Source organism: Myotis lucifugus, unplaced genomic scaffold, assembly GCF_000147115.1.
Source record: "Myotis lucifugus unplaced genomic scaffold, Myoluc2.0 scaffold_98, whole genome shotgun sequence".
Classification (NCBI taxonomy): domain Eukaryota; kingdom Metazoa; phylum Chordata; class Mammalia; order Chiroptera; family Vespertilionidae; genus Myotis; species Myotis lucifugus.
In genome coordinates, this window is record NW_005871146.1 from 4,310,190 (window position 1) to 4,334,875 (window position 24,686).

General features: G+C 44.7%; 1 protein-coding gene and 1 pseudogene across 1 annotated transcript in view; one reads left to right on the top strand and one right to left on the bottom strand.

Moving 5' to 3' along the window:
- LOC102433983 overlaps window positions 1–5,204 on the bottom strand; it is a 7,650-nt pseudogene extending 2,446 nt beyond the window's left edge.
- Window positions 1–24,686, top strand: part of SLC6A13 (solute carrier family 6 member 13) — a 45,785-nt gene that overhangs the window by 8,899 nt on the left and 12,200 nt on the right. The window contains 6 exon segments of the mRNA XM_023756685.1: window positions 13,738–13,872; window positions 16,552–16,692; window positions 19,850–19,934; window positions 20,824–20,956; window positions 22,020–22,104; window positions 22,107–22,153. Coding sequence (XP_023612453.1) covers window positions 13,738–13,872; window positions 16,552–16,692; window positions 19,850–19,934; window positions 20,824–20,956; window positions 22,020–22,104; window positions 22,107–22,153 — 626 coding nt within the window.

Sequence of the window (24,686 nt, forward strand, 5' to 3'; positions counted from 1 at the left end):
CTTCTCCTTCTCCTTCTCCTTCTCCTTCTCCTTCTCCTTCTCCTTCTCCTTCTCCTTCTCCTTCTCCTTCTCCTTCTCCTTCTCCTTCTCCTTCTCCTCTCCCTCCTCCTCCTCCTCCTCTTCCCCCTCCTCCTCCTCTTCCTTCTTCTTCTTCAATAATTCTTTATTATTGAAAGTATTACATATGTCCCCCTTTCCCCCCCTTTGACCTCCTCCAGCCCACCCCTTCCCTCCCCCTCTTTCCCTGCCACCCCCCGCCCCCCCTGCCCCTGGACCATTTCTGCCAGCAATTCTTCTTGAGAAGTTCGAGTTCCGGGAGCAACTGAAAATGTCTGTTTCTGTGAGACTGTAGAATAGTTAGTTGTTTCTGTTACAGGTTCTTGAACTTCAGATACAGCCTTCAAAATCAGATCCTTGTTAGCTTGTTTAGAAGGAGGAAGCAGGGTGTCCTCTGGGCTTTGCTGGCACTGACAATAGGAGATGCTTCCTGAACGGGACCCACAAGCATCCTCTTCTCGCTCCTCTTCACCGTGATTGCATTTTTTCACTTTAACCACTGAACTTACCACCGGCAACTCTCTCTTCCGAAAGTTTTCCCCTCAATCCTCACTTTTTCCTGAAGGCGGGACTATCTTTTCTAAGCTGGTAAGCACTTCTCGTTCACACAAATGTCCTGTCTCATCTACCCGGCTGTTCTGTATACTGAGTTGCTTGGCAGCATGAATACTGTTTTGCTGCTGTTGAGATTGCTGTTTAAATGAACACCACTATCTGCAGTTCGACTTGCAGACGGTCAATAAATTTCAGCGGAAGGCTGAAAAGAACCCTCTGTGTCACGGTAGGTTTTTTTCTGAGATAAGGGATTCTCCCGCACAAAATTGAGGTCTTCATTGGTGAGGTCACCTGGTTCCGGCTTAATATCAATCGCATCTTCAGAGGCTGCTGGCTCCCTCCGAAGTTTCACTGTTGACCTTAGTCGGTGGCAGCGCCATCATCATACACCTGTCCGACATTGTGGTGTTCTGCTTCTGTGAACTTGGAGAAACTCTGGGATCTCTTTTCTGACGTCTCGTGCTAGAAACCGCCATGGGTGGCAGTGCAGCGTCCTGCCGTCTCTCACCTCCCCGACTGACTGCTCTTGTTTGGAGGCACGTTACTATAGAATATGCTGGTGTCAGAGGACTGTAGACTAGAGGGGTTAGTTGGATGGAGTAAAGCTTATCTAGTGCACCACGGAGCTATAGGTGAATTGAATTGTACTGTCCCCTCGAAACAGGGACAGGTCCTGACTTTTCTTGTTGGTCACCATCACCGTAATGTAACCAGGACATTCTTCATTGAACCATGGCAGATGCAAATGCCAGAAGACCTCAAACATCCCATATGCAAAATAATTCAACATAAGCTCCTAATTCTTGCAATTTTCCCTAAGGGCACTCCAGATCTCGTGGCTGATCTCAGGCCCATCTCCAAGGCTGCGAGCTCAGCACTGCTGCGTGGTGCTTCGCTTAGCCCAGCCTCAGCCCTCTCCCTGCAGGCCTGCAGCCACAACTGCTGCCACTTCTGGCTCTGTTTTTGTTTTTTCTTTCTTTCTTTAAAAAAATATTTTTATTGATTTCAGAGAGAGGAAGGGAGATGGAGAGAGAGATTGAAAGATCAATGTTGAGAGAGAGAATCATTAATCAGCTGCCTCCTGCACCCCCTACTGGGGATTGAGCCTGCAATCCAGGCATGTGCCCTTAGACCGGAATTGAACCCGGGACCCTTCAGTCCACAGGCCAAGGCTATATCCATTGAGCCAAACTGGCTAGGGTTGGCTGTTTTTCTTAATAGTGTCTTTGGAAGTGTAGAAATTTAAAATTTTGATAAGTCCAGTTTGATTAATTTATTCTTCTATGAATCATGTTTTTGGTGTCACACGAAAGAAATCTTTGCTTACTCAAGCTCTTTTTCCCCCTAGAAATTTCATAGTTTTAGGTCTTACATTTAGCTCTATATGATAATGAAGATATGGATTAAAGTTCATTTTTTTTGAGTGCATGAATATCCACTTGTTCCAGCATCATTTGTGGAAAAGACTATCTTTTTTCCCCATTAGTTGCCTTTACACCATTGTTGAAAATCACTAGTCCGGCTCTGGCTGGTTTGGCTCAGTGGATAGAGCGTTGGCCTGCGGACCCCTGGTTGGATTCCAGTCAAGGGCATGTACCTTGGTTGCAGGGTCCCAGCCCTGGTCAGAGGCATGCCAGGAGGCAACCAATCGAAGTGTCTTTCTCACATCGGTGTTTCTTTCTGTCTCTCCCTCTCCCTTCCACTCTCTCTCTCTCTCAAAGAAAAAAAAAAAGATTCAATGGGAAAAATATCCTCGGGCAAGGATTAAAAAAAGAAAGAAAGAAAGAAATCCTTTGTCCATATACATTTGGGTGTGTTGTTGGGCTGTATTCTGTTCTATTGAATTGTTTATTTTGACACCTACACCATATTGTCTTGATTACTATAGCTTTATAATAATATGAAAATAAGGTAGAGTTAAGCCTAAAACTTAGTTCTTCTTCTTCATAGTTGTTTGGCTATTTTATTTCCTTTGCATTTTCTTATGAATTTTAGAATCGGTTTGTCAATTTCTGCAAAAAAGTGTTCTGGAATTTTGACTGGGATTACAGTGAATCTATAAATCAACATGGGAACAATTGACATCCAAGTAATATAGAGTCTTCTGACCCATGAATAGAAGGGAACTATGCCTCACTATTTATTTAGGTCTTAAATTTTCTCTCAGCAATGGTTTGCAGTTGTGAGTGTACATATCTCAATATCACATCTTTTGTCAGATTTGATCCTGATGCTGTTATGAATGGTATTATTTCTTAAGCTGAATTTATCATGTTTTGGTTGCTAGTATATAGACATACAATGGATTTTTGTATGCTGATCTTGTATCCTGCAACCTTGCTAAATTAACTTATTGATTCTAGCAGCTCTTTGGTACATTTCAAAGGATTTTTCCTTTCTTTTTAAAAATACTTCATTGAGAAATGATTGACACAAAAAAAGCTGTGCATATTTAATGTACACAACTTGATGAGTTTGGAGGTTATATCTATCATCTCCAAAAGTTTCTGTTTGCCCTCTTATTTTTAGCCTCACCTAAGGATATGTTTTGTTTTTAATTGATTTTTAGAGGGAAGAAGGAAGAGAAAGAAACATGGATGTGAGAGAGAAACATCGATTGGTTGCTCTGCACCCTGTACCAGGGAGCGAACCCACAACCTAGGAATGTGCCCTGACTGTGAAGTGAACCCAAAACCTTTTGGTGCACACGATGATGCTCCAACTAACTGAGCCACCTGGCCAGGCCCGATCTGCCCTCTTTTAATTTTTTTTCCCTTTTTTTTGGTGATAGGAACACAACATAAGATTTACCTTCTTGGTAAATTTTTAAGGAAAAAATGCAATATTATTAACTATGGTATATAGTAGATCTCTAGGACTTACTCATTTTGCCTAACAGTTAGGCCCTAACTTAAACTTTGTACCCTTTGACCAATGCCTGGATCTCTGTTTCCCCCTTTCTCAGCCTCTGGTAACCACCATTCTACTCTCTGTTTATATGAGTTTGACTATTTTATTTTTTAAAAATATTTTTATTGATTTCGGAGAGGGATAGAGAGATAGAAACATCAATGATGAGAGAGAATCATTGATTGGCTGCCTCCTGCATGTCCCCTACTGGGGATCGAGCCTACAGCCCAGGCATGTGCCCTTGGCCAGAACCGAACCTGGGACCCTTCAGTCCGCAGGCCGATGCTCTATCCACTGAGCCAAACTGGCTAGGCAAGTTAGACTATTTTAGATTCCAAAGGACTTTGTACATAGACTAGGGGCCCAGTGCATGAATTTGTGCACCTTGAAAGGAATTGTGGGTCACGAGGCTGCAATGGGCACAGGGGCAGGTCTCGGCCAATCCTCCATGCCTTGGCCCTGCCCCTCCTGCTGTAGCCCCCAGTTCCCTATCGGCTGGCAGCCCTGCTCCCACTGCCACCACTCCCACACGCTGATAGCACTGGCCCTGCTCACACCCGCTGATGTTGTGGAGCAATTGGGGCTGGCGCCAGCAGCCAGTACAAGCAGCAGCTCTGGAGCCAGCCATGGGTGTGAGTGGGGCTAGCGCTGGCAGTGGGTGAGACCAGCGGTTGACGGCCCTGATTGCCCCTCAGGAGCAGGGGGAGGTGGAGAAGCCCCGAGAGACGATTGGGGCTGGCAGCTGCTCGCACCCGCTAACAGCACTGGCAGCAGGTGCGTGCCGGAAGCCGGTCCATCCTTGCTGCTTGACACAGTCGCTGCAGGAAAGAAACATCTGCACAGCATATGTTTCAAGGGACCTGGCGTATATAGCATATTGTTCTTAATATGTTTGCTCTCTTTAGTGCCATGTGTTTTAACCAAGGTCACCTCTCTGAGAAAGGTTGTTTCCCCAGGTGGGGATTTTTCCCTGAGGTTAGGGAGGGGATACAACCCCTTAATTAAGTGCCAGGCGGGTAGTTAAGCTACATAATCTTTACTCCCTGGAATGGAGAAAAGAAACGCCCTAACCTTTGTAATAGAAATTGACAGGATTAAAATCGGCTGGTATAAATACGGATGTAACAAGACAATAAACATCAGATCCTCATCAGATCCTCAGCAGAACCTCATCAGATCCTAACCAGAACCTAGCCAGAGAACATGGCAAAAGATCCTGGACAGAACCTGGCTACAGAACTTCACTGGAGAGCCTAGAAGAACATGGCAAAAGAACCTGGATAGAACCTGGCTAAAGAACCTGGTGACCGAACCTGGCTGGAGAACCTGGAGAACCTGGCTGGAGAACCTAGTGAGAGAACATGGCACCAGAACTTGGTTGGAGATCCTAACCAGAACTTCGCTGGAGATCCTGAAGGGAGAACCTCGCTATGCTGATGAACTGAACCCAGTTTCCATGTCATTCATTCTTCGCCGACTCCGTCCACACCTTTGGGGATCCCTGGACCCGTTGGGGTTGGACCCCAACAGGTGTGATTGCAGCTCGGGACTGCGGCTCATAGGAGCAAAGAATTTTCAGTAACCACCAGAAGCTTGTCCCTGTGACAGCCACTGGCACCCCACCTTGGTCTGGCACCCCCTCTCACCTCCTCCACAATCCTGCTGCGGCCGACGCCTGCCATGTTCCGCGCATACCCCCTGGTGGTCAGCGCACGTCATAGTGACCGGTTGTTTGGTTGTTCAGTTGTTTCTCCATTCGGTCTATTTGCATATTAAGGTTATATATATATATATATTAGTAGCCCTGTGCATGAATCCGTGCACCAGTATGTTGCTGCCGCCCTCCTGTAGCTCTCTGCCCACTGCACTGCCCTCCTGTAGCTCCCCCCGCCCCCCATAGCTTGTTGCCCTGCCCTCTCTTGTAGCTCTCTGCCTCCCTCTTGCTTGCTGCCCTGCCCTGTCCTATAGCTCTCTGCCACCCGCTTGTAGCCAGTAGGTCGCTGCCGCCCTCCTGTAGCTCCCCCCTTTTGCCCCCCTCCTCATAACTTGCTTCCCTGCCCCCTCCTGTAGCTCTCCACAGCCTGCTTGTACCTCGCTGGCCTACTCTCCTGCTGATCCGTGATCTGATTGTGACATGCTTGGTCGTTATGCCTCAGGGTGTAATGGCTAATTAGCATATTCCTCTCTTATTATATAGGATAGATTATTATGTCATTTGAGAATAAAGCAGTTTTTTTTCCTTTTCCAATCTGAATAACTTTTAATTTCTTCCTTGCCTTTTTGCCTTGGCTAGAATCAATATTTATAGAAACAATGTTGAATAGAAGTGGTAAGAATAGACATCTTGGTCTTTTTCTTGATTTTAAGAGTTAAGCAGTCACTCACTATTAAGCATGATGTTATCTGTAGGTTTTTTGTAGATGCCCTTTATCAGGTTGAGGAATTTCCCTTCTACACATCATTTGCTAAAGGTTTTATTTCTTTTCTTTTCTTTTCTTTTCTTTTCTTTTCTTTTCTTTTCTTTTCTTTTCTTTTCTTTTCTTTTCTTTTCTTTTCTTTTCTTTTCTTTCTTTCTTTCTTTCTTTCTTTCTTTCTTTCTTAAACAGAAATGGCTGTTAGATTTATTAATATTATAAATTATATTGTTTTTTGAGTGTTAAAACAACCTTGTATTCCTGGGGTAAACCCCACTAATGTAATGTATTATTCTTTTTATATATTGTTAGATTTGACTTGCTAAAATTTTGTTTAGAATTTTTGCATCTATGTTCAGATAAGGTATTGGTCTGCACTTTTCTTTTCTTGTAGTATCTTTGTCTGCTTTTGTTATGAGGAAAATGCTGACTTCATTGAATGAGTTGGGAAGCATTCCTTCTTTTTAAATTTTCTGGAAGAGTTTGTGAAGAATTGGTGTCATTTACTCCTTAAATGTTTGGAGAATTCACTAGTGAAGTCATTTGGGCCTGGAGTTTTCTTTGTGGGAAGGTTTTAAACAACAACCAAAAAAATTTATTTAATAGAAATAGGGCTATTGAGATTACCTATGTCTTCCTGAGTAAGCTTTGATAGTTTGCATTTCTTAAGAAATGTGTCATTTTACCTAAATTGTTACATTTATTGACATAAAGTTATTCATATATTTTCTTATTATCCTTTTAATATCAGTAGAATCTATACTGATGATACCTCGCTCATTTGTCATACAGGTAATTTGTGTCTCCTAGAAGTTTATCAATTTTATTGATTCTCTCAAAGAAGCATTTTTTTCCATTGATTTTCTCTGTAGTTTTCTATTTTATTGATTTCCACTCTGATTTTTATTATTTCTTTTGACTTGCTTAGAGTTTCATTTGCTGTTATTTTTCTCATTCTTAAGGTGGAAGCTAAAATCATTGTTTTGAGACTTATTTTATAATAACATTTGGTGCTATAAATTCTCCCTCTAAGTACCACTTTAGCATCATCCCACAAGTTTTGATATGTTGTGTTTTCATTTCATTTCATTTCATTTCATTTCATTTCATTTCATTTCATTTCATTTCATTTCATTTCATTTCATTTAAAAATACTTTCTTATTTTCCTTTTGATTAGCTCTGAGTTATTGACTCCTAATTTAGTCAGAGAACATACTTTGTATGACTTGAATTCTTTGAAACTTATTGAAATTTGCTTTGTGGCCCAGAATATGGTCTATCTTGGTAACTATTTCAGGGGTACTTGGAAATCATGCTGTTGTTGGATAGTGTTTTATAAATGTCAAGTAGGTCAAGTTGGTTGATGTGGTTTTCAAATATTTCATATTCCTATTGATTTTCTATCTACTTGTTTTTATCAATTATTTAGAGAGAGATATTGAAATTTTGGACTTTAATTAGGAATTATTTATTTTTCCCTGTAGTTCTAGCATTTTTGCTTCATGTATTTTGAAGCTCTGTTATTAAGTACATATGCATTTAGGATTGTATGTCTTCTTGATTAATCTACTTCTTTATCATTATGAGATGACCTTCTTTACCTCTGGTAATAGTCTTTGCTCCAAAATCTATATTATGTTATATTAATATAAACACTCCAGCTTGCTTTTGGTGAGTATTAGCCTAGCAAATATTTTCCCACCCTTTTACTTTGAACCTATTCATGTCTTGATATTTAAAATGCATTTCTCCTGCCCGGCTGATGTGGCTCAGTGGTTCAGCATTGACCTACGAACCAGGAAGTCACAATTTGATTCCCAGCCAGAGCACATGCCCAGGTTGTGGGCTCAATACCGTGTGTGGGGCTTGCAGGAGGCAGCCGATCAATAATTTTCTCTCATCATTGATGTTTCTATCTCTCTCCCTCTCCCTTCCTCTCTGAAATCAATAAAAATATATTTTTAAAAATGAATTTCTCCCAAGCAGCATATAGCTGAGTCTTGCTAGTTATATTTACTAGAGTCCTGGTGCATGGATTCATGCACTGGTGGGGTCCCTCAGCCTGGCCTGCGCCCTCTTACAATCTGGAACCTCTCAGGAGATGTAGTAGAACACAAAGCAGCAGGCAGCTAGGGAGGATCCTGAGCCCAGGCCAGGTGAGTGCTGCACCTGCTCATCCTGGCCCCACTGTACCTGCCGCCACCCCTGGGTAGTGCTACCATGGAGGCGGGAAAGGCTCACGCCACCACAGCTGTGCTTGCCAGCTGTGAGCCTGGCGTCTGGCTCACATCGTCAGCTCAGCGGTGATCCTGCTGTGGAAGTGCACTAACCACCGGGGGGCAGCTCCAACATTGAGCATCTGTTCCCTGGTGGTCAGTGCACATCATAACAACCGGTCAAACGGTCAACCAGTTGAATGGTTGACCGGTAGCTTAGGGTTTTATATATTCAGACTAGAGGCCCGGTGCACAAAAACTTGTGCACTCGATGGGGGGTCCCTCAGCCTGGCCTATGCCCTCTTGCAGTCTGGGACCCCTCGGAGGATGTCCACCTGCTGGCTTAGGCCCACTCCCTGGGGTCGGGCCCAAGCTGATAGTCAGACATCCCTCTGGCAGCCCAGCAGCCCTCGGGGGATGTCCACTTGCCAGCAGGGAGCAGACCTAAGCTGCAGTCAGACATCCTTAGTGCTGCTGAGGAGGCGGGAGAGGCTCCCGCCACCACCGCTGTGCTGGCAGCCATCAACCTGGTTTGTGGCTGAGCAGAGCTCCCCCTGTGGGAGTGCATTGACCAACAGGGGACAGCTCCTGCATTGAGCATCTGCCCTTTGGTGGTCAGTGTGTGTCATAGTGACCAGTCATTCCCAGTCGTTCTGCTGTTAGGGTCAATTTGCATATTACCCTTTTATTATATAGGATAGAGTCCTGGTGCACGGGTGGGGGCCGGCTGGATTGCCCTGAAGGGTGTCCCAGATCAGGGTGGGGGTCCCACTGGGGTGCCTGGCCAGCCTGGGTGAGGGGCTGATGGGTGTTTGCAGGCTGGTTACACCCCCTTCAGGGTGGGGGTCCCCACTGGGATATCTGGCCAGCCTGGGTGAGGGGATGATGGCTGTTTGCAGGCTGGTCAAGCCCCCCCAGTGGGGACCCTCACCCAATGGAGGTTTGGCCAGCCTGGGTGAGGGGCTGATGGCTGTTTTCAGGCTGGCCACACCCCCTTTAGGGTGGGGGGTTCCCACTGGGATGCCTGGCCAGTCTAGGTGAGGGGCTGAGGACCGTTTTCAAGCTGGCCAAGCCCCTCGGCGATGGAAGCTCCCAGCCTCTCCTTTTTTTCTTTTTCTTTTTTATTCTGGGATTTATTTACCTTCTATAATTGAAACTTGGTAGCCTTGAGTGGAGCTCAGAGCCGGCCGCGGCAGGCGGGAAGCTTGGCTTCCTCCATCACTGGAGCAACCAAGCCTCCTGCTTGCTCCAGCTCTGTGGCTGCCAGCCGCCATCTTGGTTGGGTTAATTTGCATATAGTTGCTCTGATTGGCTGGTGGGCGTGGCTTAAGGCATAGTGAAGGTATGGTCAATTTGCATGTTTGTCTTTTATTAGTGTAGATTTACTAGAGGCCCAATGCATGGATTTGTGCACTGGTGGGGTCCCTCGGCCCCCTGTGGGGATCAGGCCAAAACCGGCCCAGTGGATGGATTCGTCCAGGGTGTGTCTGGCCCGTATCACCCAGTCCTGGTCAGCTGGACCCCAGCAGCAAGCTAACCTACCAGTCAGAGCGTCTGCCCCCTGCTGGTCAGTGTGCATCATAGTGACTGGTTGAACTAATGGTCGGACACTTAGCATATTAGGCTTTTATTATATAGGATGTTTTTTTTTTTAGTAATGCTTTTATTTATTTATTTATTATTTTTTAAATTTTTTAAAATTTTTTATTGGTTAAGGTATTACAAATGTGTCCTCATTTCCCATTAACCCCCAACCTCCCCGTGCCACCGCCCCTCTCACCCCCAACCGCCATGCTCTCATTCCCCTGTTGTCAGTGTCCATTTGTTTGGCTTATATGCATGCATATAAGTCCTTTGGTTGATCTCTCCCCCTTACTCCCTCCCTCCCCTACTTTCCCTCTGGAGATTGATAGTCTGATCGCTGTTTCTCTGTCTTTGGATCTGTCCCTGTTCATCACTCTATGCTGTTCTCTATATTCCACAAATGAGTGAGATCATGTGGTATTTATCTTTCTCTGACTGGCTTATTTAACTTAGCATAATGCTCTCTTATTATATAGGATTTTTAAAAAAACAATCTGACAATCTCTACCATTTATTTTGGATATTTAGACTACTTACATTTAAATGCACTTATCCAGCTCTGACCAGTTTGGCTTAGTGGATAGAGCATCATTCCATGGACTGAAGGTTCCCAGGTTTGATTCCACTGGCAATTAATCAGTGTCTCTCTCTCATGTCAATGTTTCTCTTTCTCCCTCCCTTCCAAATAAAAAAATAAAATAAAAAAATAAATGCAGTTATCCATATAGTTAAGTTTAAATTTTTAAACATTTTATTTTTTTCAATTACAGTTTACACTCAATAGTATTTTATTTTAGTTCCAGGTTTACAGCATAGTGGTTAAACAAATTATCAAGTGATTCCCCTGATAATTTTAGTGCCCACCTGGCACCATACACAGTTATTACAATATTATTGACTGTATTCCCTATGCTATGCATTGCATCCCCATAACTACTTTGTAATTACCAATTTGTTAGCTAAGTTTAAATTTATCATTTTACTATTTGTTTTCTATTTGTTCTATTAGTCCTTTCTTTCCCTTTCCCTCTCTTTCTGTCTTCTTTTAGATCAGTGATTTTCAACCTTTGTCATGTCATGGTGGACATAAACTAATTACTAAGATTTCTGCAGCACACTAAAAAAATATATTTTTTGCCCTAGCTGGTTTGGCTTGGTGACTAGAGCGTTGGCCTATGGACTGAAGGATCCTGAGTTCAATTCTGGTCAAGGGCACATGCCCGGGTTGTGGGCTCGATCCCCAGTGGGAGGCATGCAGGAGGCAGATGATCAATGATTCTCTCTCATCATTGATGTTTCTATCTCTCTCTCCCTCTCCCTTCCTCTCTGAAAATCAATAAAAATTATTTTAAAAAAATATATTTTTGGTTGATCTGACAAAATAAATATACTGTTGACTTACTCACATCAGATGGCTATTGTTGTCATTTTTTTATTTGACAACCTAAGGGGAAAGAGGTCAGTGCCCCTGACTAAATAGCCAGGTATTGCATGTTTTAAACATTCTTGTGGCACACTGGTTGAAAATTGCTATTTTAGATTAACTAGATATTTTTATTATTCTATTGTCAACTTTCTTCCTTGTTGGCTTATTAGCTATCATTCTTTGTTGTGTTAGTTTAGTGATTGCTTTAGGTTTTGTAATATGCATCTTTAACTTATCACAGTTTACCTTCCAACAATATACCACTTTACAAATAAGAATCTCACAATAATACACTTCCATTTCTCTCCTGACCTTTGTGCTCTTGTTGTTATACACTTTACTTTTTCATATGTTATAAACTCCCCATTATGTTGTTATTATTTTTGTTTAATCAAATAGATTTGAATAATAGCAAAAAGTTCTTATATATTTACCTATGTATATACTTAGCATTTCTAATATTCATCATTCCTTTGTGTAGATTCATATTTCTCTGTGGCATCATTTCCCACCGCCTGAAGGACTTTCTTTAACATTTCTTCTAGTGCAGATCTGCTTACTGGTGATGGAGTCTTTCTGGTTTTGCATGTCTTAGGAAGCATTTGTTTCATTTCCCCTTTTGAACAGTATATTTATTGGGTATAGAATTCTAACTTGACAATTGTTTTTCCTTTAGAAACTTTAGCAAATGTGCTCCCTCATCACTACCTTCTCACTTGCATTGCTTCCAATGAGAAATAGGTTGTCTTCCTTATCTTTGTTCTTCTGTGCATATGTCCTCCCACCCTTTTGGTTCCTTTTAACATTTCTTGTTAAAAACTCTTAGTCGCTGGTTTAAATAATTTGACTACAATGTCCCATGTTCACATTTCTTATTTAGGGGCTCAATGAGCTTCTTGGATCTGTGGATTTATAGTTTCCATCACATTTGGAAAAGTTTCAACCATTATTTCTTCAAAAAACTTTGGCCCCTCTCTTTTGTCTCCTTCAGAGCTTCAATTATAAGTATAGTAGGCTGCTTAAAGTTATCCCACATTTCACTGACACCTGTCTGTTTGTTTTAATTCTCTTTTTTCTCTGTGTTTTATTTTGGATAATTTCTTCTGTGGGTCAAGTTCTGCTATGTCTAATCTCCCATTAATCCTATCCATTGTATTTTTCTTCTTTTTAAAAAATCCTCACCTGAGGACATGTTTTTATTGATTTGAGAGAGGGATGAAGGCAGAGGGAGAGGGAAAGAGAGAAACATCGATCAGTTGCCTCATGCATGCGCAACCTGCAACCTGGGTATGTACTCTACCTGGGAATAGAACCTGTGACCCTTCCGTGCACAGGATGACACACTAACCACTTAGCAACACTGACCAGGGCTATTGTATTTTTCATCTCATGCATTTTGAGGTTTATTTCTAGAAGTTTGATTTGGATCTTTCAATATCTTTATTCTCTTTTTGAGCACACGGAACACAATTATAATAACTATGGTATCTTAATGTCCTCATCTACTTATTCTAACATCTGTGCAAGTCATGGGTTGGCTTCAATTGATTGATCTATCTACTAATTATGAGTAATATTTTCCTGGTAATTTTTGCTTGGATGTCAGACCTGGTGATTTTTGCCTTACTGGTTGCTGAGTATTTTTGTATTTCTATAAATATTCTTGGGCTTTTTCCTGGGATCAGTGAAGTTATTTGATCCTTTGGGTTTTGCTTTTAAGATTTGTTAGGCAGAACTAGAGTCGTGCTCAATCTAGGAATAATTATGCCCACAACTGAGGAAATGCCTTCTCTTCCCAATGCCCTTGAGTCCTGAGATTATCCAGTGTGGCTGGTGGGAACAGTCACTCTTCCAAGCCCCATGTGAGCACCATAATCTCAAGGGCATTGAATGTTTTTCCCCCTTCACCTTGGGTGGTTTCCTCACACATAAGTGCTGACCAGTACTCAGCTGAAAGCTAGAAGGGGACCCTCTGCAGATATTTGGATCTCCTGCTCTGTGCTGGTCTCTCCTCTCTGGTACTCTATGAACTCTCCTGTCTACTTTGCCAGACGATAAAGGTCCCTGGTGGAGAAAATGTTAGCACTTCTAGCATCAGTAGACTTCTCTCATGTAATGATTATGAAAACAAAAGCAGAAAGGGTTACTAAAGCGAAATGTGATTTCAGCCCCCTTAAAGTTCCTATTTAACTCTAAGAGCAATCATTTTCTTGAAAATAATGAAAGTCCCTGGGCTGTATTAATGCTCCTGGACATCCATCATTCAGTGAACCCCTTGTTATTGCCACAGGTTATGTGTTATTTAGGCAATAATTGATGTTCATCAGGGAGCAAAACTTGGTAGGTATAGATTGAAACTTCAAAGTGAAAAACAGGCTGATTAGATTCTAGATAACTTGGTGACTCTAGATCTCTGCTATGGTTCCAGACACCTGGACAGATGCCCCCTGCAGTGTTTCATGACCCCCTACCCTGGGATTCTGATGGGCAGTATGGGGTGGAAATTGGAAAAGATGAATGTGGACCACGAGGAGGCTAGTGCTAGGTAATGGACAGCCTGTTTCCCACCCACAGGTGCTTTTTTCATCCCCTACCTCATCTTCCTTTTCACCTGTGGCATTCCTATCTTCCTTTTGGAGACAGCGCTGGGCCAGTACACTAGCCAAGGAGGCATCACAGCTTGGAGGAAGATCTGCCCCATCTTTGAGGGTGAGTAGCTGTGTTATGACTCCGGGGTATCTGCATTGGGGATAGTAAACCTATTTGAAATGACTGAGTGGCTTAGCAGCCATGCTGATTGAGATAAGATTCTGTGTCGTTATGTTAAACCCTCCATTTATGGGTCCAGTACTGAGCTATGGAGAAGATAGTGATGAGGATGGGATAAAGGCTTTAGGTTAAATAAGTAGAGTGCAAAGCTATTTTAGTTATATATTTTAAATATATACTAGTATATGTGACAATTATTTTATATTTTCAAAATATATGTAATCAATTATAAAACATTTTAAAAGAGAATTTTAAATAGGAAAATATAATAAGTCTACCATCTTGACACAACAGCTATTTAAAATTTAGGGTGTTTTATTTCAATATTTCTTTTTATGTAGGATTTTTGTAAGTTTCTATTTTGAAATAATTATATATTCACAGAAAGTTGCAAGAATATAGTACAGAAAGGTCGTCTGTACACTTCATGCAGTTTTCCTCAATGGTAATATCTATATATATATATAAGCCTAAGTGACCATTTGACTGTTTGACCGTTCAACCAGTAGCTATGATGTGCACTGACCACCAGGGGGCAGATGCTCAACACACAGGCATGGAAACATGGAACAGACTGATGAATCTCAGAGAGAAGGGGAAAGGGGGAAGGGGGGAGGATGGGAAGAGATTAACCAAAGATCTTACATGCATACTAGAAGCCTGGTGCATGGATTCGTGCACCAGTGGGGTCCCTCGGCCTGGCCTGTGGGGATCAGGCTGTGTCCCTCAGCCTGGCCTGTGCCCTCTCGCAATCCGGGACCCCTCGGGGGATGTCAGACTGCTGGTTTCTGCCTGGTCCCCGCAGGCCAGGCCGAGGGACCCCACCTGTGCACGAATCCATGCACTAGGCCTCTAGTGTTGCATAACTATAGAACAATATCACAAACTGGAAATTGACATTGGTACTATCCACAGACCTTATTTAGATTTCACCAGTTTTTCTTGCACTCATTTGTATAATTCTCTGTAATTTTATCACTCTGGTGTGCAGCTTTGTGTAACCATCACCACAATCAAGATACAGAACTGTTCTATTGCCACAAAGATCTGTTGTGCATCTCTATAATCACATTACCCCACCCGCCCTGCCCCCAACCTCAAGCAACCACTAATTTGCTGTCACTGATTTGAGAATGTTGTATAGATGGAAACATACAAAATATAACCTCTTGAGATTGGCTTTTTCACTCAGCATGATGCCCTCGAGATTCATCTAGCTTGTTCTTTTATCAATAGTTCATTCTTTTTCATTGTTGAGTAGTATTCCATGGTAAGGATATATCACAGTTTAACCATTCACCCATTGAAGAATATTTGGATTGTTTCCAGTTTGGGGGGGTGGGTATTTATTTTTGTCTACATAGAGTTTACATATCTATTAACATGGAATACACACAGTTTATAGCTCTGTTTTACAGTCAGTTTATTTTCTATTTTATATACAACATTTAATGATTCTATAAACTTCCAGCAAGTAGATATATTATAATTTACTTAACAGTTCTTTGTTTGGGCTTTTTCTTATTTTCAATTACTTATAAAATTGTTAAGTTCTGCTATCATGTGTATTTGTTGACATAGATTTCTCCCACCCCCTTTTTGGGGAATTATTTCTTTGGCATAAATTTGCAGGATTAGGATCACTGGATCAAATGGACGATCAAGCTGATGTCTCTTAATCTGGCTTATTAAATTGTCCTGTGGAAGTGTTATACTGATTTACAGTGTGGATAGACATGAGCAAGCATCTTTCCCCTCTATTTTTAATAACTCTGAATTATGTGTGGTTCCCAAACTCCTCCACATATTGGAACCACCTGGGGACCTTCAAAACATCCTGTACCACACCCCCAGATTATGATTTAATTTGTCTGGGGTCTGGTCCAGGCTTTGGAATTTTTAAAGTATCTTTAGGTAACTCTAATATGCAGACAAGTTTGGAAATTATTGAGCTATATCATTTGTAAAAAATTTCACCCGGGCTGTAGTTGCAGAATGGTACCTCAGTCTTGTTTGATTTTGCACACCTGCAATTATTAGGGAGGATCTATTTGTATTTTCTCCTATGAAAATTATCTGTTCCTGCTCTTAACAGAAGCTTTTATATTTCAGAAATATATCAGACTAATTCTGGGGAACATTAACTATTGGAATCTTGGAGTTAGTCTACACATTTACAAAATAACCTTGACTTGGTGAACTTTCAGAACCTAATAGAGATGTCAGTGCACAGGAAGCCAAGGCAGGGCAGCAGAGTCTGGGAGAAAGGTCCCCTTCTGACCAGGGCTGTTGGAGTGAGCAGCACACTCCTGCCTGCTGGGGAGGGAGAGGAGAGCTGGGAGCCACGGCTCCAGCACTACTTCTTCTTCTTTTTTTTGTTTTGTTTTTTTCTTTATTGATTAAGGTATTACATATGTGTCCTTATCCCCACTTTGCACGCCCCCCTCCCATTCATGCCCTCACCCCCCTGGTGTCTGTGTCCATTGGTTATGCTTATATCCAGCACTTCTTGTTTTAGGACACTGACAGTGGAGCCCAAACCCTCTGCTAAGCAGCGGTGGGCAGTGTGTGAGAAATCTGTCCACTGTCCCTGGCTCAATTCTGCCCCTTTCCCTCCAGGCATCGGCTATGCCTCCCAGATGATCCTCGTCCTCCTCAATGCCTACTACATCATTGTCCTGGCCTGGGCCCTCTTCTACCTCTTTAGCAGCTTCACCATCGACCTTCCCTGGGGAAGCTGCCGCCATGAGTGGAATACAGGTAAGGTCATCTCCGAATCCATTTCCCCCAGCTGCTCTGCCACATGAACCAGGAGTGAGACGGTCCCCTTATTCCAGGCAATCCAATTCCCAGCCATAATTTGGGACTCACTAGAAATCTGGGAAGTGAATATCAAAGATAAGAGTGAGATTTCACCAGCATCAGAGGCCAAATGTATTCAATTAATGTATTATGAATTCATGTATTCAAATAGAACTATTTATGTAGTTTAGCTACTAGTATTTATTTATTCCAGTTTGAAATATTGTTAGTTTGGTATCTGTATATATTGTTTGTACATTTTCTTGTTTCTCATGCCTTCTCTCTGATACTGTTTTAGGTCTTTCCAACTCGCAATTCACCTGGCTTTAACCAGGGAAGGAGCTGTTTTGTATGTCATCAATATAATTTATAATAGCAATTAATTTTCTCTTGTGCCTGCAAGACTACAAGAGCCACCTGTGGCATTAGAACTACTAAGTCTAATGAATTGAAAGTAATGAAAACTTAAAAATACCTAGGGTAGTGCTATCCAAAAGAACTTTGTGATGAGGTACTGTCTGGAATGGTAGCCAGCATGTGATTATCGAGTACTTGAAATGTGGCTCATGTGTGTGAAGAACTGAATTTTTAAAATGTTTATTTAACTTTAATCATTTAAATGTTAAAGAGCCACCTGTGGCTAGGGGCTGCCCTTTGGCTAGCGCAGATGAAGAGCTTACTGGACGTGTCCCGTTTGGGTCTCAGCATCTCGTCTTGCACTCATTGCCCAGATACCTCTCAGGGCCTGTCAGTGAGGCCCTACCTGTGCTCCTATTAATTTTTCTGGTTCAGATACATTACTCAGCTCTGAACTGGAGTTTGAATCAGTTACTGGCCAGGGAGGTGCATTTCTGCAATGGTTAGCATCGTGTTCAAGGCCCCTCTTGCCCTCAAACCTTATGCTCCCTTTTCAGGTATTCCCTGGCCGAGCTCTGCCACCTCCTCCATTCCACTAATTTTGAGTGAAAAGTAAAATCTTGGAGGTACTTCCCCTGCCACCCTCAGGTGCATTAGGTTCTTGGCAGTACCTGCACTGACCCCTGGCCCTGCTGTGGCTCCTACATGCTTTTCATCTGTTTGTTGGTCTGGTTTTCCCAAAGGTCAGCAAGAGCTTAAAGGCAGAAAAGATGTCTTTATCTCTATGGCCTTTGTGCCTATCACAGTGCTGGCTACATTACAAGCACTAAAATATTTGTTGAATGAATCAAGTTTTAAAAATATGTTATATTCTAATATTTTCTTTATGTGATATATTTTCCCTCCCTCCCTCCTTCCCTCCCTCCCTCCCTCTCCTACCTTCCTTCCTGCCTTCTTTCCTTCCTCCCTTCCATCTATGTGCACTGAAATACCCTTGACAACCAGCTTGTCAGATGGTGACTTTATCGAGATCTCAGTGGAGTTCCTCTTGTAAAATTGTGTGACTCTTTGGTGGCCTAGGACTTTTGCTTTAGGCCTGCCTTTAGTTTGATTGGGGGTGGGGTCTCTCTGAGACAATTCTGAGGCAAAAGCAACACCCAAGTCTCTTGCTCCCTGACATTTTGGACATTTCTCCTAGCGAGTCTGTTTTTACTCTGAGCCGGGCATCTTGAATAGTGCAGGATGGCCTATCCTGCCGTGGTGAAATGCTTGGTGTGCTGAAGCTTCGAGGAAAGTGACATGTCTAGTGAAAACAGTGCCGACTGGCATTGCCATCCAACAGATATTATTGAGCTCCAACTCTGTTCTAAGAACCGAGGAAGTGGTAACATAAAAACGAAGGTCCCTGCCTGCATGGAATTGTCATCCTAGTGACAGGAGACAGACAGACCATACACAAAATAGATGAGAAATAATAGTTATCATGTGAGAAGGCCTGTGGAGAAAAACAAAACAGGGAGGAGGTTTTAGAAACTTTAGGGGTGGGGGTGTAATTTTAAATGGGTCATCAGTGAAGGCTTTACGGAGAAGATGACAGGAGTAATGCTCCAAGGAGGATGGGGAGTGAGCCACTGAGACAACAGGAGACAGACACGAGGTTTGCAGGACTCCTAGTCAAAGGCCCTGGGGCACCAGTGCCAATAGCACCCAGGGAGCAACCGGGGTGGTGTAGCTGGGGCAGGTGAGTAGCAGCAGTGGGAGGTGAGGCCAGAGGTGATGGATAGATTAAATAGGGCCTTGGAGGTGAGTATAGGGGTTTTGGCTTTTTTCTCTGAGTGGGATAGGAAACCTGTTGGAGAGTTTTGAACTGGGGCGTGACGTAAAACGTGACTTACATTTTAACAGTGTCACTCTGACTGCTGTATGGAGATTTGACTAGGGAGGCAAGAGTACAGGAGTGGGGAGGCATGCGATGGTGGTGACCTGCGGCAGGGTGGTGGCAGTGGTGATAATGAGAAAGGTCAGATTCTAGGTATTTTGAAGATAGAACATACACAGCTCACTGGGCTGGATTCTAGCCCTCAGTCACTTACAAGCTAAGACAGGCCATGTTGAAGCAGACTCCCTTTCTTCATGTGTACGATGGAGAAAACACTATCTGTCTTAATATTTTTGAAGATTACTGTACTAATAAAATAGAAAAAATACTGTCGACATGCTTTGTGAAACTCCAAAATCATGGGCAAATAACTAAGAGCTACTGCTTATTGAGTACTTTACCGACATGTTTTCATTTGAGTCCCTGTCGGTCCTACAAAGGGATGTTCTCATGTCATTTGGGAGATGAGGGATGTGAGGCTTGGAGAGAGGGCCAGGGTTCCAGCCAGAGCTTTCCTGCACCTGTCTCCATGCTCTTTAGCGACTTGGGTGCGTAACGTCCCTAGAAGCCTTCTTAGTATTCTTCAAAGGTTATGACTTTACACACAACACTTACCTGGGAATGTTTGTGTACTTCGAGGTGTGTCTTTCCTGATGCCACCTGATCACGCTTTAGTAAGAATATGCACCCAAACATTTAGAAACTGACAAGTAAAAGCATGTGGGAGAGGGTGGCGTGGGCTTGTCGAGGTTACGTGTTTAAGGATGTTTTGTATGGACAAGGTCAGCCCAGTTCCTTCCAGATACCTCACTTCCATTCTCCTGAAATTTCACCCCAAATGATTTTTCTCTTGCTTCCTTCCCTGGGACCCATGAGTAGAACACTGTGTGGAGTTCCAGAGGACCAATGGCTCCCTGAATGTGACCTCTGAGAATGCCACCTCTCCTGTCATCGAGTTCTGGGAGTAAGTGAGGCCCGTTTTTTATCCCCCACTGTGGGCTGTGTGTTTGGAAGAAGGCCACAGGGATGGGCTCAGCCAGTAGTGCAGCGGTTCTCAACCTGTGGGTCGCGACCCCTTTGGGGGTCGAACGACCCTTTCACGGGGGTCGCCTAAGACCATCGGAAAACACATATATAATTACATATTGTTTTTGTGATTAATCACTATGCTTTAATTATGTTCAATTTATAACAATGAAATTGGGGGTCACCACAATATAAGGAACTGTATTAAAGGGTCGCGGCATTAGGAAGGTTGAGAACCACTGCTAGTGACTCCCAATGGACGACAAAGCAAGATTTTCTGTATCCTTCATTGGTGGCCCTGTCACGTCAGTGGCATTTTTCTGTTGTGTCCATATTTGTGGTTAGTGCAGAACAGGTTTCAAAGATGAGAATTTTGCAGCTCTCCTAACTTTCCTCTCCCACGTGTTCACCCCCTGTTAGCTAGTGCACACCCTCGTGTGTCTACAACCCTAACTACCCTCCTCTCTTCAGCTGCATGTACATTGTCTCTTATCTTCCCTTCCCCAATACTGACATTCATCTAGGGCATGATTCCTCATATCAAAACATCCTATAACCCTGGTTGAGAAAATGTGTTTGCACCTCCTTCTCTAGGTTAAATTGGTGCTCAGCCTCCCAGAGCAAACTTACCTGAGAGCAGTTTATATTTGCCTCACTTTCTATCTACCCCCATCTCTGGGCAAAGGAGAACCTCATGGATTCAGGTGACAAGAGCTGACAAGCCTTTGGACAAGAGCTGGGAGGCATGGCTCCACTGCCTGAGATGCAAGGGCCACAAAATGGAGGCTGGCAGCAAAGTGGAGCCTGGCTCAACCTTCTCTCCCCAGGAGGCGGGTCCTGAAGATCTCTGATGGCATCCAGCACCTGGGGGCCCTGCGCTGGGAACTAGCCATATGCCTCTTGCTTGCCTGGGTCATCTGCTACTTCTGCATCTGGAAGGGGGTCAAGTCCACGGGCAAGGTCCGTGTTAAGGAGCTCCTGGCCCTCCCATCCCAGGACTCCCTGCCTTCACTGGGGGTTCAGTTACCCAAGAGTTTCCTAAGTTGTAGCTTAGTCAGGGATGGGAGGGAATGACCCAACCAAGATTTGTATGTCTTGCTCTTTGAATCTTTGCCTCTCCTGAGTTCAATCCCAAATCCTTCTGCTCTTTGGGGAAATTAAATGGAAGAGAGAGAGGGTGGGTGGGTGGGGAAGGATACTTCCAGAAGAATTTGACCTTGGAATATACCACATATGTGGGCATATTGCAAATAGAACATAGTTCATGGCTCCCTAGCTCAACATTTCTTTGGAAAAGGAATTCCATTAAGATCATTAGTCTCAACATGATTCCAAATCAACCTGAGAAGCTGGGGGGACTCTTTGCCCTAGAGCAGGGGTCCTCAAACTTTTTAAACAGGGGGCCAGTTCACTGTCCCTCAGACCGTTGGAGGGCTGGACTATAGTTTTAAAAAAAAACTATGAACAAATTCCTATGTACACTGCACATATCTTATTTTGAAGTAAAAAAACAAAACGGGAACAAATACAATATTTGTATTTGCATGTGGCCCACGGCCGTAGTTTGAGGACCCCTGCCCTAGGGGGTGTAGGAATTAGAAGGGCATTCTGAGTTCTCCAGACTCCTACCTTGGAGGCCTCTGACAAGGCATTCTTCCTAATCTGGTTGCACTAAGCTTGTAAGCTCTGTGAGGACAGGGATCATGTGTTACAGACCTTTTCATACCTGACATCCCTCGACATAATTCCAACATGCCTGTTGGGAGAACGCCTAAGTTCATTCAGGCACTCAACAAATATATATTGGGTATGTGTTGGGGGAGGGTGAGTGGTTTAGGCAGGAGGGGGGAGAGGAGAGGTTTGGTAGGGGAGGTGGAACTGAGGTGAGAGGGTAGGAGCAGATGGGGAACTCCTCTGACCTCTTCTGTAGCGGGGGAGCTCCTGCCTCCAGTCTCACTGCTGGGTCTCCAGCCCCCTCTCTCCTACTCACAGGTTTCTTATCTCTCATCTGCCCCTTGGCCAGGTGGTGTACTTCACAGCCACATTTCCTTACCTCATGCTGGTGGTCCTGTTAATCCGAGGGGTGACACTGCCTGGGGCAGCCCAAGGATTCAGTTTTACCTGTATCCAAACCTCACACGTCTGTGGGATCCCCAGGTAAGAAGCCACAGACAAGGGTTGTCCTGTGGCTCTGGAGGTGCTGGAGCTACAGACCTTCCCTGTGCTCTGTGGGCCAGCCCTGCTCCTGGCCCAACCCTAAAGCATCCACCATGGGCCAGAAGATCGCAGGCATCTGTTGGCAGCTGAGTGTGGTCCCCCTCCTTGGCTCACAGCTGCCAGGGAAGCCAGGGGGGCCTGAGGCCCGAGTAATATTTCTCAGGAGTGGCAAATATGTCACTTACAGCCTTTGCTCACGGGCTGGACCCTATCTACCCCCATCCCCTTTGTGCACTTTTCCCCTTGGCCATCTTATTTCACACCTAGCTTCTTCTCTGCTTCCTAACCCTCCACCAGCCCCCTCTGGCTCCCTCCCTCTGTCAGAAGACCCATCTCTAGGCCCAGTTCCCAGCTGGGCGGGTGTTGAGTTTCCTGTCGGTCATCAAGAGGCCCCGCCCCTCCCCTCCCCTGAGCCAGCTTCCTCCGGGCCCTCACAGGGACGGGGGGTGGGGGTGGGGGTGGGGGGGTGGGGGGTGTGCTGCTTGCTGACTGGAGGGGTTTGTAAAGCGGGGCCTGAAGTAAGAAGCCGCTGCCTCTGGCGGGTTTCTTATCTCGTGTTTGGCTGCCTTTTGTGGAGGGCGGGGTGTGGGGGCGCTCCCCCAGAACCCTGAGATGTGCTACCAGCTCTGTGCCTGCCTTCCCCCGGGAGCATGCGCACAAGTTTGACAGCCTCCCTCTCCTGGAGGCTCTCTGCCCAAGACAGGGACCCTGAAGATGAACAAGTGGGTGGCGGTTCAAACATTTTAAATAGCGAGGCACCAGCGCAGTCACTGAAATTGCTGGGAGGGAGCAAGAGAAAAGGAGTGGCACTCGCGTCCACAGTCCCTCCGGGCGACGCAGTTCACGCAGAGGCGGTGGCTCCCCCTTGCGCGGAATTTGGGGTGATACAGAAGCTCAGTTATCCCCAGTCTCCCAGCCGCCTGGCAGAGTTATGAGTTCTTCCATCCTGAATCCTACCAGGGCTGCCAGGGCTCCGCAGTCAGGAACATCCCCATGGAGTCGAGTAGCCTCGCGCCCTGGGTATTTCTCCGTGGTCTGCTGGTGGGACACGAGCTCCTCCTCCGCCTCTCGCACGTCTTAGTCACAACAGCGCTGCAGATGGCTGCTGCGTCACATCCAGTGGGGCGCAGGGCTGCAGTCGGCTTTAGCCACAAACTGTAGAGTCATGGCCATTGGAGCTGAAAGGGCTCCAGAAGTCATGCAGGGCAAACTCCTCGTTGCACAGATGAGCAAACGGGGCCCAAGGTCACACAGCCAGAGGCAGGCCAAACGAAGTGCACTTTTATTTTGTGACTCATAAGCCCTATGGCTTATCTGGAACCAAAGGGCTGTGATGGAGAGGAGGCAGCAGGCAGGTCTGGGCAGCAGAGCGGAGGGAGCCATTGAGGTTCTGGAGCAGCTGAGCCACAAATCCCACCTTTGTTTGGAGGTCAGGCTGGGAAGGAGGGAACATGTTCAGGCCAGGAGACAGGCAGGTGGGCTGAGGGAGAAAAAGGAGAGAGGGTCCAGTATTTCTGGAACGGATTTATGGCTTCTGTGATCAGTGCCTTGTTTGTCCTGATCAGCGATTTACCGCTAAACACTGTTGAGTGCTTACAGTGTCTCTGGCATTAAGAGGTTTACATGCATTATTTCAGCTAATCCTCACGGCAGGTCAGCGAGGTACCCTTATTTTATAGATAAGGAAATGAAGGCCCGAAGAGCTTAAAGAATTTTCTGTCCTTGCACCTGCACCTGGAATCCAGGTCTGAATGATAAAAATTCCATATACTTTGTCATCTCTTGAAGGCAAAGTCCCCGTGTGTGTGTGTGTGTGTGTGTGTGTGTGTGTGTGTGTATCTTCCAGCAAACATAAAGAAGGTGGACCAGATCGCTTTAAACGCTGAGAGTTAATAAGGCCATCATTCTGTGTCTGGGTTACTAGAGGGAATAAGACTTCTTTTAAATCCGCTCTCCAGGATACCATCTTTCCACCCCCAGCCAGCACAGGCTGTGCAGGAAGCATGAAGTTTCAAGGGCCTGGCTTGGCCCTGCACTTTCAAGCTGCCTGCCTTGTTAGCTGCCTGGCCCTGGCCCCATGCTGAAGTGAGGCCCTTGTTGTCTGCGAGCAGAGCAACCCCTGCAGGGTGGATGCCCTGCCAGAGCACTAATTGAATGTAGTTGGCACCCCCCAGGAAGTGTGATAATTCCAACTGGCATTTGCCTGGCACTTGAGAAAGGTACAAATTCCTGCTAGCCAACACAAAGACCAAAGACATCTCTCCGGTGAGCACTCGGCGTGGGAGTGGGGAGCCAGGCAGAGACAGTGCTGGGTCATCTGGTTCCCTCTTTTCCTGCCAGGCTTTGTGTGCAGGGGGGTTGCTGCCTGTCCCGGAGCTCCCGGGGCTTGTCTCCGTCCCATGAGGAACGGCCGCTGGTGCAGTGTGTGCTTTATCCGGGCACTTGTTTCTTTCCTGTTGTCGGTCCTCCTGTC